The sequence below is a fragment of the Muntiacus reevesi genome, chromosome X (genome assembly GCF_963930625.1).
Source record: "Muntiacus reevesi chromosome X, mMunRee1.1, whole genome shotgun sequence".
Taxonomy (NCBI): domain Eukaryota; kingdom Metazoa; phylum Chordata; class Mammalia; order Artiodactyla; family Cervidae; genus Muntiacus; species Muntiacus reevesi.
Window position 1 is genome coordinate 66,464,888 of NC_089271.1, and position 19,533 is coordinate 66,484,420.

Consider the following 19,533-nt stretch of genomic DNA (forward strand, 5'->3'; position numbering starts at 1 on the left):
CATCTGGAATTTCATGGTTCACATACTGTTGAAGCCTGGCTTGGAGAATTTTGAGCATTACTTTACTAGAGTTTGAGATGAGTGCAATTGTGTGGTAATTTCAGCATTCTTTGACATTGCCTTTCTTTGGGCTTGGAATGAAAAGTGACCTTTTCCAGTCCTGTGGCCACTGCTGAGTTTTCTAAATTTGATGGCATATTGAGTGTAGCACTTTACCAGAATCATCTTTTAGAATTTGAAATAGCTCAACTGGAATTCCATTACCTCCACTAGCTTTGTTCATAATGATGCTTCCTAAGGCCCACTTGACTTCACACTTCAGGATATCTGACTCTAGGCGAGTGATCACAGGGTCGTGAAGATCTTTTTTGTATAGTTCTTCTGTGTATTCTTGCCACCTCTTCTTAATATCTTCTGCTTTTGTTAGGTCTATACCATTTCTGTTCTTTATCGAGCCCATCTTTGCATGAAATGTTCCCTTGGTATCTCTAATTTTCTTGAAGAGATCCCTAGTCTTCCCCATTCTGTTGCTTTCCTCTATTTCTTTGCATTGATCACTGAGGAAGGCTCTCTTATCTCTCCTTGCTATTCTTTGGAACTCTGCATTCAAATGGGAATATCTTTCCTTTTCTCCTTTGCCTTTCACTTCTCTTCTTTTCGCAGCTATTTGTAAGGCTTCTGCTGACAGCCATTTTACTTTTTTGTATTTCTTTTTCCTGGAGATGGTCTTGATCCCTGTCTCCTGTACAATGTCATGAACCTCTGTCCATAGTTCGTCAGCCACTCTATCAGACCTAATCCCTTAAATCTATTTCTCGTTTCCATTGTATAATCGTTAGGAATTTGATTTAGGTCATACCTGAATGGCCTAGTAGTTTTCCCTACTTTCCTTACTTTCACTTAAGTGTGAATTTGGCAATAAGGAATTCATGATCTGAGCCACAGTCATCGTCCGGTCTTGTTTTTGCTGAGTGTGTAGAGCTTCTCCATCTTTGACTGCAAAGAATATAATCACTCTGATTTCAGTGTTGGCCATCTGGTGATGTCCATGCATAGAGTCTTCTCTTGTGTTGTTGGAAGAGGGTGTTTGCTATGACCAGTGCGTTCTCTTGACAAAACTCTATTAGCCTTTGCCCTGCTTCATTCTGTACTCCAAGGCCAAATTTGCCTGTTTCTCCAGGTGTTTCTTGACTTCCTACTTTTGCATTCCAGGCCCCTATAATGAAAAGGACATCTTTTTTGGGTGTTAGCTCTAGAAGGTCCTTCAGCTTCTTCAGCGTTATTGGTCGGGGCATAGGCTTGGATTACCATGATATTGAATGGTTTGCCTTGGAAACAAACAGAGATACTCTGTTGTTTTTGAGATTGCATCCAAGTACTGCATTTCAGGCTCTTTTGTTGACTATGATGGCTACTCCATTTCTTCTAAGGGCCTCTTGCCCACAGTAGTAGATATAATGGTCATCTGAGTTAAATTCAGTTAAGAATTGTTATGTCTTAGAAAGTTGACCCTTTATCATTTTGTAATATCTCTATGTCTGAATATTTTCCTTACTCTGAAGTCTGCTTTGTTTAAAATTACTAAAGTGACTCTAGCTTTCCTTTGATTAGTATTACTATGGCATATCTTTCTCCATCTTTTTACTTATAGTCTCTGTATGTCTTCATATTTAAAGTGGTTGTCTTGTAAACAGCACTTAGTTGTTTTATTTCTTGATCCCTTCTGACAGTCTCTGTTTTTGAATGGATATATTTAGACTTTTGTTATTTAAAGTGATTATTGTTATAATTTGGCTAATATTTACCATGTTTGTTACTGTTTTCTATTCATTACTCTTGTTCTTTGTTTATATTTTTGTCTTTTGGTCTTTTTGCCTTCGGTTTAATTATTTTTGTATGACAGTATTATTCACCTTCCCTTACTATATCACTAATCCTACTTTTTAATCTTTTTAGTGGTTGCTCACTAAAGAGAGTTTGCAATGTATATACATATAAAACCAATCCAGGTCTCCTTTCAAATAACATAGTACCACTTCCCAGGTAAAACAATTACCTTATACAGAATATTCCCAGTTCTTCCCTCCCGTCCCTTATAACATTGCTGTCGTTCACTTTACTTATCCATATGCTATAATCATGGAATACATTATTGTTATTAACAAACTGCTATTAGATCAGTTGAGAATAGAAGAAATAAAAGATTTTATTTTGCATCCATTTGTTTCTTCTCTAACACTCTTTATGTAGATCCAGATTTCTTACTTGTAGCATTTTACTTCTTTCTAAATAACTTATTTTAACATTTTTTGCAAGGAGGATCTAGTAGTAACAGAGGCCCTTAATTTTTTGTCTTAGTCTTTATTTTTCTTTGATCTTTGAAGGACGGTTTTGCTGGACACAGATGGAATTCTAGATTGGTAGTATTTTATTTTAAAACGTTAAACATTTCATTCCACTTTTTTCTTTGCTTGCATAGTTTCTAAGGAGGTGTCTAATATGACTCTTATCTTTGCTTCTTTATATGTAAGGTATTTTCTCCCCTGGCATCTTTGAACATTTTTCCTTAACTTTCTGTAGTTTGAATATGAGATTATTAGGTATAGATTTTGGAGTATGTATCTAGCTTTGTTGTAGAAGGAAATGGCAACCCACTCCAGTATTCTCGCCTGGAAAATCCTATGGACAAAGGAACCTGGCAGGCTACCATCCATGGGGTCACAAGTCGGGACACAACTTACCGACTAAACCACCACCACCATTCAGCTTTGTATTCTGAGCTTTTTCTATGAGTTTGATGCCTTTCATTAATTTGGGGAAATTTTATTGTCATTATTGCTTTAACTATTTTGTCTCCTCTTTTCTCTCTTTACCTTCTGATATTTCTATTATGTAGGGCTTCCCTGGTGGCACAGAAGTAGAGTTTCTATTATGGGTCTATTGCTCCTTTTGTAATTGTCCCATAGTTCTTGGATATTCTGTGTTGTTTTTATTTTTCTTTTCTTTTTCTTCTAGTTTTGTAAGTTTCTACTGATATGCCTTCAATCTTCATTGGTGGTTTCTTCAGCCATTACCAATCATTGATGAGCCCATCAAAGGCCTTCTTCATTTCTGTTATGATATTTTGGCTCTCTGCCATTTTCTTTTGATTTTTTTCTTATAGTTCCCATTTCTCTTCTAACATTATCCATCTATTCTTTCATGTTATCCACTTTTTTCATTAGAGCATGTAGTATATTTTTCATAGTTGATTTTTATTCCCGGTCTGATCATTTCAACATCACTGCCGTTTCTGAGCCTGATTCTAATGCTTGCTCTGTCTTTACAAACTTTTTTTAGTATGATTTCTGATTTTTGTTTGAAAGCTATACATGATGTCCTAGGTAAAAGGAACTGAGATAAATAGACCTTTAAAGTGAGATTTTATTTTTTTGTTTGACTGTGTTTACTGTGTACTGTAGCTGTTAGAGGACTTCCCAGGTGGTGCAATGATAAAGAATCTGCCTGCCAATGCAGGAGACATGAGTTTGATCCCTGGGTCGGAAAGATCCCCTAGAGTAGGAAATGGCAGTACACTCCACTATTCTCACCTGGAAAATTCTATGAACACTGGAACCTGAAGAGATACAGTCTGTGAGGTTACAAAGAGTTCAACACACATGAGCACACATGCACATAGCTATTATAAATCGAAGGCTAAACGTTTCTTGGTGTCCTTGTTTTTCTCTGGCCTATTTTCTTTGGATTTCCCTACAGACTTCTTAGATATCATCTGAGATGCACAGTTCTTTTAATTGTATTCCTTGTATTATAATACAGAAGCCTTATTGATGTAGTGGTAAGGTGCTGGGGAAGGAGGCTTCCCTGGTGGCTCAGTGGTAAATAATCCATCTGCCAATGCAGAAGACACATGTTCAATCCCTGGGTTGGGAAAATCCCAAGTACAAGGAAATGGCAACCCACTTCAGTATTTCTGCCTGGGAAATCCGATGGACAGTGGAGCCTGGTGGGCTACAGCTCATGGGGTTTCAAAGAGTAGGACACAACTTAACGACTAAACAAGGTGTTGGGGGACTGGCCATGTTCTATAGTATTATGTCTAGGCTTACTTTTTTTACTGAGCCTGTGCTCCTGGGCTGTACCCTACAGAAGTATTCTCAGATTTTTTGTTGTTTTGTTTTCCCCTTTAGGTGGGACAGGAAAGCTAGAGGATGCTAGAGTTGTGTATTGCCTTCTCCAAGATTGGTTAGCCTCTAGTAATATCCCAGTAGATAAGTCTCTGGTATAATAGTTTCTCTGGAGAGCAGGCTTTGCTAAGAATAGAATGTTCTGGGCATATTTAAATGTGACTAACTGTTCTTCCCTTTCTCCTGCTAGAAGGATGAGGGGATTTTTATGCAATCACTGTGAGAACCTGATAGGTCTCCTGGTAATAAAGTCATAAAAGTGTGGGAGTCTCCATCAAGACTGTACCCCTTTGGAATTTTGAACTCTCAAACTTGTCCCCACTGAGCTTCCAACAATTTGTTAATTAAAGTTCAGATATTGATATCAAACAAACAGCAATAACAAAAATTGCTATCCTAGTCCTAGTTCTCACAGAGTTTTCCTCTTCTGTGTTTCTACTCTGGTAAATTGTGCACAAGGTTTCCAGCTTCTCCAGATCTTCACCAGCATTCACTATTTTCCATTTTATTGATAATAGCCACCATAATGAGTGTGAAGTGATATCTAATTATGGTTTTTATTTGTATTTCCCTAATGACTAGTAGTGTTGAGCATTTTTATATTTGCTTATTGACCATTTGTATATTAGGTACTTTGCCCATTTTGTAACTAGCTTGTTTAGTTATTTGTTGTTGAGTTGTGGGATATATATATATTCTTGTTATTATTTTTCCCTATCAGATATGTGATTTGTAGATATTTTCTGCCATCCTTTTGGCCTGTGCTTCAGTGTCATATCTAAGAAATAATTGCAAAATTCAGTGTTGTGAAGATTGTCTCCTATGTTTTCTTCTAAGACTTTTGTGATTGTCATTCCTATGTTTAATTCTTTGATCCATTTTGAGTTAATTTTTGCATATGGCATAAATTTAAAATTCAACTTAATTCATACACATATGGATATCTGGTTTTTGCAGTATTTATTTAAAAGTCCTTTTTCCCCATTGAACGGTTGTCACTCTTGTCAGAAATCTGTCTACTGTTTATTTCTAGGCTCTCTGTTCTATTCCATTGGTCTATATGTCTATCTTTATGCCAATGCTATATTCTTTTGGTTATTATTGCTTTGTAATAAGTTTTAAAATCAGGAAATGTGAGTCCTTTATATTTGTTTCTCATTTTCAAGATTTTTTGGCTAGTAAGAGTCTTCTGGGATTCCATGTGAATTTTAAGATGAATTTTTCTATTTCTATGTAAAAAGTCACTGGGATTCTAATAAGGATTGCATTGAATCTGTGATCATTTTGAATAATATTGTCATCTTAACAATATTAAGTCTTCAAATTTATGAACATGGGATTATTTACATTTATTTAAGTCTTTAATTTCTTTTAGTATCATTTTATAATTTTATGTGCAAGTCTTTTGCCTCCTTGCTTAAATTTATTAAGTATTTTCTTCTTTTGATACTATTGGAAATGTTATGTTTTCTTAATTCCTTTTTTGAATTGTTTACTACTGTTATATAGAAATGCATCTGAATTTTGCAGGTTGATTTCATATTCTGAAATGTTCCTGAATTTGTTAGCTAGCTCTAACAGGGTTTTTTGTGGATTCTTGAAAGTTTTCTACACATAATATAATTTCACCTTCAAAGAGAGATAAATTTATTTCTTCCTCTTTGATTTGGATGCCTTTTATTTCTTTTGCTTAATTTCTCTGTCTAGAATTTTCAGTAATATGTTGAATAGAAGTGACAATCATTGTCTTTTTTCTGCCTTAGAGGAGAAGCTTTCAATCTTTCACCATTTAGTATGATATTAGTTGTGGAGTTTTTCTTAACCTAAAGTCAGGGAGAGTGGGGTCTGCTAATATTCCCCATCTCTCATATCTACCCAGAATATGTCTGCCATAGGACACTGGGAAGATAGTAACTGCCACTCATTTGTCAGAGCAACTGTAACAGCTTGCCTACAACATAGATGTGTACCAGAAAGAGGGACTGCATTCTCTACCAACTATCCTGCCTATTTTTCAGAAGCTGTGGGTAGGGAAATAGGTGCTGCTCTCCTGACATCACCCACTTGATTTAGGCCTTTTATTGCACAGAACTATGAAAAATGGGATCTACCTATTTTCACTGTCTGCCCAAACTAACCAGAAGAACTGTTCTACTCCAGGTATCTGGGAGATGTGGAAACTGCCTTACAAAGAAACAGTTCTTCCACAAGGCAGATATGAATATAGTTTCTAGCTCCAGTACCAAGACTTCCCACTGTTATTACTTATTTTCCATAGATTTTGTTGAATAACTACTCAATCTGTTGTAAACCCTTTGATCAATCTCTAGAACATTTGAGTGATTGTACTTGGTAATATTGATAAGCTTAAGAGTTGTCTCTCCAGGGAAGAGGTTTCTCTAAGGTCCTCACATTGACATTCTGGGTGGGCTCTTACTATCTTGATTTTATATTTGACACATAAAATCTTTTAATTTGATTAACTCAATTTTATCTTTTAAAATAATCTTGCTTGTACCTTTTATATCATATTTTGAGAGGACTTTGCCTAACTCAAGATTTAAAAGATGTACTCCTGTGTTTTCTTCTAGTTGTTTTAATGTTTCATTTCTTATGACTTGGTCTTTGATCCATTTTGAGTTAATTTTGTACATAGTGTAAAAATATGGGTCCTTTTTTCTCTTGACTATCTGTATGTTGTAAATGCTCTTGTGTGAGTCTTATAACTCATGAATATATATATATATATGGGATATTTTCCATTTATTTACCTGTTTTGAAATTTATTTTAGCAGTGTTTTTTGTTCTTTGGAGTTTTTATTTGGGCACACTGTGCAGCTTACAGGATCTTAGTTTCCCAACCAGGGATCCAACCCAGGCTCCCTGGACCACCAGGTAATTCCCTTTAGCAATGTATTTTAGTTTTCACCTTACACATCTTATACTTTTTCTGTTAAATTTATTCCTAAATATTTTATACTTAAATCTGTTGTGAATAGGGATAAATTAGGAGGATGGGATTAACATATAAAAAGAAAAATCTATTGTGAATGGAATTAATCTTTTACTTTCTTTTTCAGATTGTTCATTGATAGCATATAGAAATAAAATTGATTTTTATATGTAAGAACCTTGTATTACTTTTCTGTCTAGCATAACAAATTTCTGCAAACTTAATGACTTAACACTATTTTATTAATTCACAGTCGGAAGTCTAGGTACAGTGTGACTTATTTGGGTTCTCTTATTCACAAAGAGTCAGACACGACTGAGCAACTTCACTTTCACTTCACTTTTTTTTTTTATTAGAATCTTACAAGGCCAAAATCAAGGTGCTGGCAAAGCTTCATTCCTTTCTGGAGATTCTGGGAAAGAGTTTACACCCAAGCTCTTTCAGATTTCAGAAATCATTTCCTCCTTAGACTTTCTATGTGACCTTTCCATCTTAAAGCCAGCAATGATGGCTCAAGTACTTCTTGTGTTTCAGACCCCTCTGGCTATTCTTCAATCAGCTGGAAAAAAATCTCTGTTTTTATGGGCTCATGGAATTACATTGGGTCTGCCAAAATAATCTAGAATAATATCCCTATTTTAAAGCCAAATGATTTTGGCTTTAATTACAATTGCAATGTCCCTTTTGCAATGTAGTGTAACAGTCACAGGTGTAACTCCAGGAAGTGAAGATCATGGGGGCCAGAATTCTTATTTATTAGTTCAAGTAGTGTTTTAAATTTCTTAGGGTTTTCTCTATACAAGATCATGTCCTCTGCAAATGAAGATGGTTTCATGTTTCCTTTTACAATTTGGATGCCTTTATTATTTTTGTCTAGTTGCCCTGGCTGTAGCATCTATATGCTGTCGGATAAAACTAGCGGGAGGAGACATCCTTGTCTTGTTCCTAATCCTAGGAGGAAAATATTTAGTCTCTCTCCATTTATTGTGATTCCCTGATGACTCAGATAGTAAAGAATCCACCTGCAATGCAGGAGACCCAAGTTCAGTTAAAAATCAAAAATGCCTAACAGTCTTTAATTTTAATGTTTTGGAACATTTTGCAAACTTTTCTTATTCCTTACAAAATACATGCACTCCAAATGAGAAACTCAGCCTCTGTCCTCCTGTTTACGACAGTGCTGCTTCTCTTGTTTTTATTGTTTCCTCTAAATACAAATTTTTCAACTTCCTGATTTTGTACTTCTTTTCAGTGGAAATTCTGTTATATGTTGGTTTGTTTTACTCAATTTGTAGACCTTGACTACTATTTGTCAGGTATTGTGCTAAGAACTCTGATAGGAAAACATTTGATGAGTAATCAGATTAGCTTAGCAAATTATATGTATATTAAAAACTAACCTTGTGAAAAGATATACGAAAGTCTAGATTTAGGTTCATAAATGGACTACTAGCAGTACTGGTAATGTTTTTATATAGTCCAGTTAATGGACTTACAACACAGAGTAATTTGTACATATTTTGTTTTGAAAAGAAAAAGCAAGAGAAGAAAATAATTGGATCTTACAAGTAAGCAGAATACACATGGTTTACAAAGCTCTTCATCTTGTAACAAAGTCTTGATTCTTTCCTATAGACCAGAAGATCAATTCAGAAGTTGTTAGAATGGGAGAATAACAGATTGTATCACAAGGTAAGAAAGTTTAAGCAAATAAGTATTCCATTCATATTTGCATTAATAAATTGAAAAAAATGGAAAATTTTCAGGCCACAAAAGCATGGATTAGAGAATACTCACTTTTTAATATTTATTCTTTGCAAAGTATTTTTTAAAGTATCTTATTCCTCAATTGTTGTTCAGTGGTTTATTCAAATGTGTAGGTAATAATTAGTATAAATTGTTGATAAAATTCTTAAAAAACTTTACCTTCTTAGCTTGCTTTGCACTGGAAGTTGACTAAAAGGAAATGTGAAACTAGCAATATGATGGAGTATGTAAGTATGCAGTTATCTTTAATTGCATATTTTTGGATTCCATCCTGAATGTTACATTTTACTGTATTTATCATTTGTCACATCTTCTTTCTACCTTTTTTCTTCTCAGCTTGAACTTTTGTCATTTGGAACATAGAGGTTTCCTTCCACATTTTTAGGTTTGTAGCCAACATAAAATATCTTGAAAGCTGACAATTATTTAGATCTTAGAAAAACTTTAGCTAGTATGCTCAGATGAAAACATGGTAAAAACCTTAATCGTCTTTTAACGCAGGTGCAAACCATAACACATGTTGATGGGCACAAATGAACAAATATTTCTAAATGTAATCTTGTCAAAACTTACATAAAATAGGAATTGACTTCTGGGTTCATATTCCTGGCTTTTTTTTCTTAGCTGATATTTATTAATAGCTTTCAGTGAAGAAACTATAGATTCTAATTTTTTAAACTGAAAGATCTGTGATCTTAGTCACAACGCATAAAGTCACGTATAGCCAATGTGACAAACTGAGTATCATTAACATTCAAAATAATATGAAATTTATCCAAACTTTAAGTTGCTGATGTGATATATATTTAATAATAAACATTTCATTTCTATTTCATAAGTAAGGATTATTATGTATCTTTCTCCACTTTGAATAGTTTTGAGGATAATGTGCAAATGACCACAAATCTAAAATTCTCTGTAGATAAAACCTTGTATAAACTATTGTAACTTTATGTAGCTTTATAGATATACTGTTTTTATTTCCAAACCTTTTTTAAATTAAAATGTTTTAATCAATGCATTTGACCATTATTTTTTTACAAAAAAAATTTCTAAAAGATAGTAATACTCAACCAATATCAGCTATTTTAATTGAAAACTATATAAATGTAATATAAGTGAAGGTATTTTTTTCTAATCCTAATCCTAATAAATTTTTGTTAGAGATTCTAATTCTAATAAAATTTGTATCCTTTCCATTTAATCCGTTCCACTTTGCTACAGAAAAAACCAAGGGAGAATGGGAAAGACATTAAAATATAATAGGGTTTGCTTTTCTGTTAACTAAACAGTTACTGTAAATCAGACAAAAACTATTAGCTATAGTAAGTAATTATGTTTTCCAGTTTAATTGCCAATCTAATGATAACTTGTGGTAAGTTCCTTTTGTAACTGTTTTATATATTTCACTTGCTTTATAGTATAAGACCAAAACATAGTCCTGTGAGAAATGATTATAGACATTTTGGGTTATGTATAAGTTACAGTAAATGAAAATTTTGTCAATATATTCTTGTTTATTTTTATTTTACAGGTAATACTAATAGAATTCTTACCAAAATATCCCATATTCCGACCTGACTGAGGGATTTTATTCAGTCACTTCTGTTTTACCTGTCATTTCCTACCCTTAGTGCCTTGTAGATGATTTTGGAATGAAGATGGTCTCCTTTGCTGTGTTCATTTATTCTTTATAATGGTAGAATTTTCTCCTCACACTTTTCATTTGTGTTGGTTTAAGAAGAAATTTTGCACATCCTTTATGTTGTTAAATGAGGCTTGTATTTTGCACTGTCAATTTTTAAATAAATACACACATATGTGTGTGTGTGTGTATATATGTATATATGTGTGTATATATATATATATATAGTTGCCACTAAATATAACATCAGTGCAGGTGTTTAAAAAACAAAAACATGTTCTGAGCATGCTGCCTTATAATTTTCATACTTAACTGTTTCTAAATATGCATCATTTTTCTAGACTATTTAATGCTCTGTAATCCTTTACTGAACATACATAAATAAGCTTTTGGTAGCTTTTAGAAACGGTTTTACTCTTACCTGCTTTTAAAGGACATGCAATTAATAGCACTGGTTTTGTCCTGCACTTTGCTTAATTATCACTTATGTTAGTGGATAAAATATTTAAACTCCTAAAGACTTGTAAATATTGTTTCTTTGCATAAAGTAAAAAAATGTGATATGCCATGGTTTACAGAATGTACTGTTATTCTTAATGTATTGCCAACAATTCTGCATAAATTTTAATGTGAATGAAGTTTGCAAGCATCCTTTTGAATGTATAGATTGTTAACATGCTGTGTTATGGCAAAGCCATAATAAGTATGTTAAAAATTTCAGGTGTGGGCAGGATGGCCCTTTGTAATGAGAAGATTAAAATTGAAATCATTGTCTGAGACCTTCTGCATTGCACCTGAAACCAAGAACCTTATTTTTTCCATTTAGTTCAGTACGTCCCATTTTGTCCTCCACTTACAAAAGAATTCATTTGACATCTGACACTTTTCACCTCCTCACTCTCCTCATTTATTTCCCTTTATGTATCCTTTTCTTCACTTGGAAATACACAGGATTATGACCTTTAAGGGTTGTCTCAAGTTTCAGATGTCTTAGGAAGTATCTAGACCCCACCCCCAGGAAAGCCACTGCTAACCCGTTTCTGGAGTTATGATCCACTTTGAGAAAGAGAGAGAGCTAATTGAAAAGCTCTACCTAAAGTGGCAGATTCATAATTGATTAAATACTCTTAATCCTCATTTTGGGGATCTTTTGTAAAGGTATGGATGTTATTAATGAGGAAAGACAAGAATTTAACAAAGATATTTTAGTTTCTAAATTAGCCACACATGCAGCCTTTTCATTGGTATGTGCATATTTCTCTATTTTTCTTCACATTGGAATAAGAGCAGACACTCGTAATTCTTCTAGAATTTGAGTTTTTAACCTAATGAAAACTTTACATTGCATTAGTTCAACTGCAAATTATGCCTGTATGCAGACACTATTTGTAATTTGTAGTGCTGAAAATAAAAGTATCTGAGACTGAATAATATTTTATTTATTATTTTAGTCTTATTGCTATTAGTTAGCTTTTTTAGGCAAACATTCATCCCAGTGAAGAGAGCAATCATTTTTTTATACAAGGCCTTTTAAAGCCACTTTTAAAATTTATGCCTAATTTGAAATCCGCAGTCCTGGACGAGTAAAAGAAAAGGGAAAAAAAGAGATTTTTGATATGTGATTATAATTGCATGAACAACTTTTCCACCTCTCTCTGTAGAACCCTGTTACCCCCATGCCACCCAGAATCTCTAACTTTTAATATATTGTGTGTGCCTGCAAATATCATTTGTCTGTCTGCTGAAAAATTGAAGGTGCATTTTTATAGACAAAGTGGAAACCTCTGAAAATGTATACCAAATGTCTTGTTTTATAGATAAGTTCGGGGGAAAAATTGTATCTGTGGTTTATATTCCAGCTAGTATCATCAGGTTTATGTTTCAATTTGTGACAGTTTAATACCAAAATTGATTTCCAGCATAATACAAAATTTCTAATTATCACTGATAGAATAATTACTTTGAGTCAACCCTTATAATTTCATTTTTTTCCTGTAAACTTAGAATTTGGCCATATGATGGTCATAGTAACTTTTTCTGCCATGTATAGATCACACTTGTTTTGCTCAAAGAACAGCAGGAAGTGGTGAATTGTTTCTATAAAACTAATATTGAGACAGGAATAGAGTGCATCTGGAGGTAACAGAGTATATAATTCAAGTTACAGTAGTATTTGTCATAAAAAGCATTTACCAGCGTGTGTAAACTTAAATAACTCTTATTATTCATTATGCTGATTGACTTATTTTCTTGAACTACTCAGAAAATACCCAATTTTTTTTCTTTCTTCTATAACTGCTTTTTCAAGCTCTTTTCCTTTGGAGGGGACTGATTAGCAGTTGAGTATTTTTGAGTCCTTCAAGAGATTTGTTTTCTTTTCAGTGATATTGGCAGCAGTGAATGCTGAAATGACAGAGTACACTGTGGACATTAATTTCTCCCTCACTGACTTTTTTTCTTATATCCTCAGGATAGAACACATCAAGTTAATGAAGTATTTTTGTGCTAGTTGTTTTTAGATTAAAGAAACAAATTTGAGTTTTCTTTGTTATATAATATTCATTTATGAAACCTGCTATGGATGTTTCCAGAGAAAATAACATGTATCTACTGGAGTATATAAATCTTACAAAGTTTTGAGGTTACAAGTTAAAACTGTTCCTTCTCTGACTTTCCATTATGCATCTCTACCCCCATAAATTGTGTATAAAATGAAATAAGCTTTAACATTTTTCAGCTATTCTTTGACTCTTTCTACCCTCTATGTTAATCTAGGAAGAAACCATTGTAGTCAAATGTTAGAAGTAGATGGAGAAGTGCCTTGTCGTCTTTGAATAAAGATAACATTTTATGTTGAAGGAAGCAGAACAAATGAATTGGTAAATCATTACATTAAAACCATCCTTTTCAGCTAAGTATAATATAAGTTTTATTAATATATTGTATTTCTTCTATTTCTTATTTAAAGCCTATTTCCTGGGTTTTCCCCAATCATGAGATATATTAGTGACAAAATATTACAGAACAGAAGTATCAGTCACTTATAAACCTAGTATAATTCTAATGCTAGTAAACATGTAATTTAACACGGTCCTGAGAAAACAATAGTCTTTGATTGAAGCTCTACTAAAGCCTACTGAAGTATTTAACACACACACTGTTCATGTTATCATGACCTATAAACACTAATGTCTGATCAGTTAATCAAACTGTTACTATTTAGCACTCTACCATTTTAATGAAATTTATTCTTATTTTATCATAGTTTGAGTGAAGTTCCATAACATTTGTAAGCCTTGAAACAAATGGGTTTTTTTTTAATGTAAAATCTCTTTAAAAATCATTAGCATTTTAATTTTGTTTATAAATTGCCACTCAGAAAATCAGACCTCACTACTTAAAGCCTCCAAACAGTTTTTTTTTATTAGAATTGACTATATTGACCTGAGAGGGTATATAGAAATTTGTATACACCCATTTAATTGGAACAGTTTCACATAGTGGGAATACTTTTTGCTAATTTGATGATAAGATGCTCAGATTCACTGAAATTAAGTCCTCTTATGCTTATAAAATTCTACTTTAATCCATTGTGTAATAATTGTTAAATCCTTTGGGTTATTTTAAATGATGAACTATTGGAAAATTTTCCATAGAAAGTGAGTAATGAATAGATTTTATTAATAATACCTGTCCATGTAATATGTGGAATATATATATGTGTGTGTGTGTGTGTATTATATATACACATTTTCCTATATTACCCCCAGTTTCTCTTTTCCTGATTCTGAGCCAGCTTTTTCATTTTTATGATGGCAACCTGGGAATATGTTCCATTTTCTGTGGAATTTGTCAGATTCATACTATATGAGGAAATGATCTAACGTGCTCCAGGCAAGTCACTTACATTACATGTTATTCTCTTCATCTGTAAAATCATGAGATTGAACCTAGAGCTGTACAGAAAATTAGAGGTCACCTGACATTCTGTGATACTAGGAATCCTTAGGAAGTTTTTACTCTACAGAATCTCAGAATGATTTTTCTCAAATCTACTACCCTTCATGGAAATTCTCACAGTGCCTTGCACACAATAAAAGTTTGATTTGCCAACAGGCACCTAGCTGGTATGTGTTCATATCATACAGACTCAAAGAACCTGATGCCTGTGAGATCTCAGCACCTCCCTGGTGATAAGAATGATTGTAGTTTCCCTAGGAACTGAGGACTGAGGTCTATGGGCTTTACCTGTGTGGAATCTGACTATATATGCAGTTGGTACCTGAGCAAGAATTATGGCTGCAACAGTTGTGGAGGTATGGTAAGACCCACCTTGACATTGATGTGAAAGAGAATTTTATATCCCATTCAATATCTGCTTCAGTGTCTTAATTATTTCCATATCCTCAAAAAAAAAATCTGTTGGAACAAATTAATAATATTAGAAAAGAAAGTGATATAGAAGTCAAACCCAAGTCACTTCTGGTTTAATTCTTAGCTCTGCTGCTTAATTCTTCTGTACCTCATGTCCTCATGGTGAAAGTGGGGACAATAATCTGGACCTACCTCACAGGGGAATTGAGGATTTTTTCATATATAAATGTGCTTTTGAAATTGACTGAAGGATGTATTGTATATCATGATTTTGTAATTTCTAAATAGAGTCCTTTAAATCTATGTTGTTATGTTTCCTTTCTCAGTCAAACCTTACAGAATGAGTATTGCAATTAATCTAGTTTTGGTAGTAATTTTGTTATTAATCCCTTACGTGTTAACATGGATAATTGTGTTATAATTGTGTTATATTGTGTTATAATACTTGGTTTAGGGGAGGAAAAGCACATGGATGTAAACCAGTGGTTCTCAACTTGGGGCAGATGAAAATAGCAGTGGGGTCATCCTTGAACCTTGTTCAGTATTTCAAAAAGTATACTAGAAATCATACATTTACCCATAACATTCCTACTGCACAAGTCAACTAAGACAGAATTTTTACACATTTTGTTTATATTTCTTCAATTCTAACACTGGTTATCTATATTGATCAGAAACTGTGAATGGTGGTTAGGCTTTTAATTATTTTTTTAAATGAGAAAGCCTATTGTTATATGCAATTTAATAAATAAAATACTTGAAAATATGGGGAAAGAATAATAAAGGAATCTTTATGGCAGAAATGTTGGGAGCCACTTTCATAAAGGAACCGAAATTATTTGACCTCCACAGGTTGCTTACCTAGTCCCTAAATAATGAAATGCTAAAGTATGTGTGTGTGTTTTGGCTAGTTTGGGCTATATAACTTCAGGTTAGAACTTGCCTTCAGTTTTTTTCTGATTCAGGATGATATAATTGAGCTGATTTATCTGGGTGTATATGTGTAAATCATACATATACACACATACAGGATTGCAAGTGTGAAAAGCGTTATAATGTCGTCTTCTAGCATTGGAGTAAACACCAATTTCTGAGTCTCAAAGTAGTTCTGTGTGTAAAGTCAACATGAAGTCAATTATTGCCTTAAGCAATAATTTCTCAAATGTTTCTTTTATTCCTGCTTATTTTGTTTGCTTTGATCTTTGCTTAATTTTTTAATTTTTCATTTTATAGTAAGCAAATAGTATGAAATTGATTTAATGCCTGGACTTTGAAACCAGTTACAAATGTTTGAAATTATATGATCTACAAGCTAGTTTGCCATCCTTGAACTAACCATGTACAAATGCGAGTCAGCTGCAAAAACAGGAAATCCTGCTAGAAGGTGGGCACTGATCAAAATATCTGTCTGAAAAACCTAGGATTTCTACTTTGGGGCAGAGGATTCCTGTTGAGACAGTTTTACCAGAAAAGGGTAAAAGTGAATATGTCCATTTAAGCCAAGAACTTTCATGCATCTTTGATTGTTATATAGCCTGTGGAATGAATCATTTTTTCTCCCTTGAGTTCCGGAGTGACTCTCCTGGAAAAACTCAACCTATATACAGCTGTGCCAAAAGGAAGGATACCTGCCTCTCTGAAACTTTCACTGCTGCTTCTGTCGTTGTTCAATTGTCAGATATTAAATTTTATTATCTCAGGATGCAAAATTACAATAAAGTGCAAATCTGTTAATGAATTGTGTATTCTTTGGTGCATCTTCCTTCTTCCGTCCCTGCTTTCATCCTTATAAGGTAATTAAGGATTCCTTTTAAAATGTTTGTTTTGCATATTGCCCCCTCCCACATTTGCTAGTGTTATGTCTAATTCTGTTAAGTAATTCATGCTCTCTCTTGGTTTTGTGGGCCTTTGTTGTGCCCAGTGTTTGGCATTTGACTAAGTAAGAATTTGTTTCTAAACAACTTTGCATTCACCTTGCATGCCTATGAATTTATGAATTATAAAAATAAAGTACAAGTGGATTTCCACCATACTAAGCATAATGTTTTAATGCAAGAAATGTTGAAATGTGAAGCTACTTGGCAAAACTTTTGACTCTTGTTAGCAGAGTATATGACACTAAGTGTTAACTCAAGGTGGTTATCATGCAATAATACTAGATTTTTAAAAACATTCCAAACTTCTACAAATTTAGCAAAACAGCAAAATGTAACATAACAAGAAAAACTGTTTAATGTTTCCCAGTATCTTTGTCAATTGTATTGAACATTTCAAAGACTATAAATTCCAAAATGTTAAATTGAAGATGACACACTTAAACCTACAGAGAAGTTTCATGTTTTGTTTTAAAATTCTTTTTTGAAATGTTACTATATGGGTGGATAAAGATCTATACTTTTCATTGATAATTTCTTGGATGTGGTATAGGATGTGCTATGTAAGAAATACTTTTACATTGCATTTTATATTACTGAGGGCAGAGCCAGGCCTTTAAATCTGCCATTAAATAATATTTAACAGTTTATGGGATATTTCACTTACCTAAATGTAGGAAATTCTCTGTGGGATAGAAAATTCTCCAGTTGTAACTACTGTAAATCTGAGTTGTTATCCCTGTTCTATCACCCAAGTGACCTCTAGCAAAAACCAGGTCATTTAGTCTGATTTTATCCATCATCCCCAAGGTAGGAGGTTGGGTTAGAGCAAGGTTGCAAACTAAACTATAACCAGTTCTCAGATACACGTCTTTTTGACCTGCAGAATTTTTTTCACACATTTTGAATTAGTTGTCAGCACTTAAGTGATTTCATGTAGAAAACCAGATTTCTGTCTTCATGAGAAATTCCACATGTGAACAGTCAGCAAGAGCTGAGTAGCAACCTGCCCCTTTTTGATGGAGTATTCATTTTTTCTTTTTGTCTTTTTTTAATGATTGATAAACTTGACCACATACAGTTGAAGCAAAGTTGGTCTTTATACATACCACAAGCAAAGACAATGACAACAAATGGGTGTGGGGAGCATTTGTGCAAATAACATGTGTAATAAGAATATGGACATCAGCATTACTCATTATAAGAACAGAACACTTGGAAAATAAAGCCATTAAGGGGGACCAAGTAAGTAAATTTTGGTACATTTACACAATGCAAAGCTATCAATTTGTGCTTTGACTTTTATTTTTAATTGAAGTATAGTTGGTTTACAATGTGGTATTAGTTTCTGGTGTACAGCAAAGTGATTCAGTTATATGCATGTATACTTTATATTTTTTATTATATATACATTTTCAGATTCCTTTCCATTATAGATTATTACAAGATACTGATATAATTCCCTGTGCTATACAACAGGAACTTGGTGTTTTATATATAGTGGGTATATGTTCATTTCAAGCTCTGAATTTATGTCTCCCCCACGCCCCCACTTTCTCCTTTGGTAACCATAAGCTTGTTTTCTATGTCTGTGAATCTGTTTCTGTGAACAGTATGTATATTATCTGTGGTGAAACAGACCACCAGCCCAGGTGGGAGGCATGAGTCAAGTGCTCGGGCCTGTTGGGCTGGGGGGATCCAGAGGAATCGGGTGGAGAGGGAGGTGGGATGGGAGACCGGGATGGGGAATTCGTGTAGCTCTATGGCTGATTCATATCAATGTATGACAAAACCCACTGAAAAATAAAAAAATAAATTTAAAAATAAATAAATAAGTTCATTTATATAATTTTTTTAGATTCCACATATAAGTGATATCTTTGTCTTTGTCTGACTTTACTTAGTATGTTAATCTCTAGGTCCATCCACGTTGCTGCAAATAGCATTATTTCATTCTTTTTATAACTGTATGTATATTACCCCATCTTTATCCATTCATCTATCAATGAACACTTAAATTGCTTCCATGTCTTGGCAATTGTAAATAGTACTGCTATGAACATTGAAGTGCATGTGTCTTTTTGAAGTAGAATGTTCTTTGGATATATGCCCAGGAGTGGCATTGCTGGATCATATGGTAACTCTATAGTTTTTTAAGGAACCTCCACACTGTTCTCCATGGTAGCTGTACCAGTTTACATTCCTGCCAACAATTTAGGAGGGCTCCCTTTTCTCCAAACGTTTTCCAGCATTTATTCTTTGTAGACTTTTTGATGATGGCCATTCTGACTGGTGTGAGATTGGAGCATTTATTTTCTGTTTTTCCAGTGTAATACTAGTCTCTCTTGTCTCTCTGAAACTCAGATTATTTTGTTTGTCTTACGATGTAGTTGAAAAGGAAGCAATATATTTCTTGAACCCGTATCTCTTTCAAAATTGAGGAAAAGATTCAGGCCATGGTAGCTACTTGTATTATTTAATATTCATTTGGTTGGAGGTTTGGAGAGAGTGCCTTGTTTGTGGAAGGGAAGTGTTTTCTTACTAATGACCTATGTGGATGAAAAATGTCACCTGCCATATCAGTAAACAAAGGAGGATGTTGCAGCCTGCAAGCCAGCAGCCACTGCAGCCACCCCCAACTGTGCATCCTGAGGTGAATCACAATGGAGAAAAGCAGGATACTGGCCCTACGAGTTAAGGTGCATATCAAAAGAGTGATTTTGATGAGCCCAT

The 19,533-nt window shown here is 33.7% G+C and overlaps 2 protein-coding genes across 3 annotated transcripts in view; both read left to right on the forward strand.

Moving 5' to 3' along the window:
• CHIC1 (cysteine rich hydrophobic domain 1) overlaps positions 1 to 11,186 on the forward strand; it is a 37,345-nt gene extending 26,159 nt beyond the window's left edge. The window contains exons 4-7 of one of the 2 annotated variants that reach the window (XM_065915764.1): positions 8,776 to 8,832; positions 9,075 to 9,134; positions 9,244 to 9,292; positions 10,442 to 11,186. In XM_065915764.1, the coding sequence (XP_065771836.1) occupies positions 8,776 to 8,832; positions 9,075 to 9,134; positions 9,244 to 9,270 (144 nt within the window). In that variant the 3' untranslated portion in view covers positions 9,271 to 9,292; positions 10,442 to 11,186. The remainder of the gene's footprint in view (positions 1 to 8,775; positions 8,833 to 9,074; positions 9,135 to 9,243; positions 9,293 to 10,441) is intronic. The other variant, XM_065915763.1, reaches the window with a different exon arrangement.
• The window catches only part of PIN4 (peptidylprolyl cis/trans isomerase, NIMA-interacting 4), a 1,195,450-nt gene that overhangs the window by 1,153,196 nt on the left and 22,721 nt on the right, over positions 1 to 19,533 (forward strand). The window lies entirely within an intron of this gene.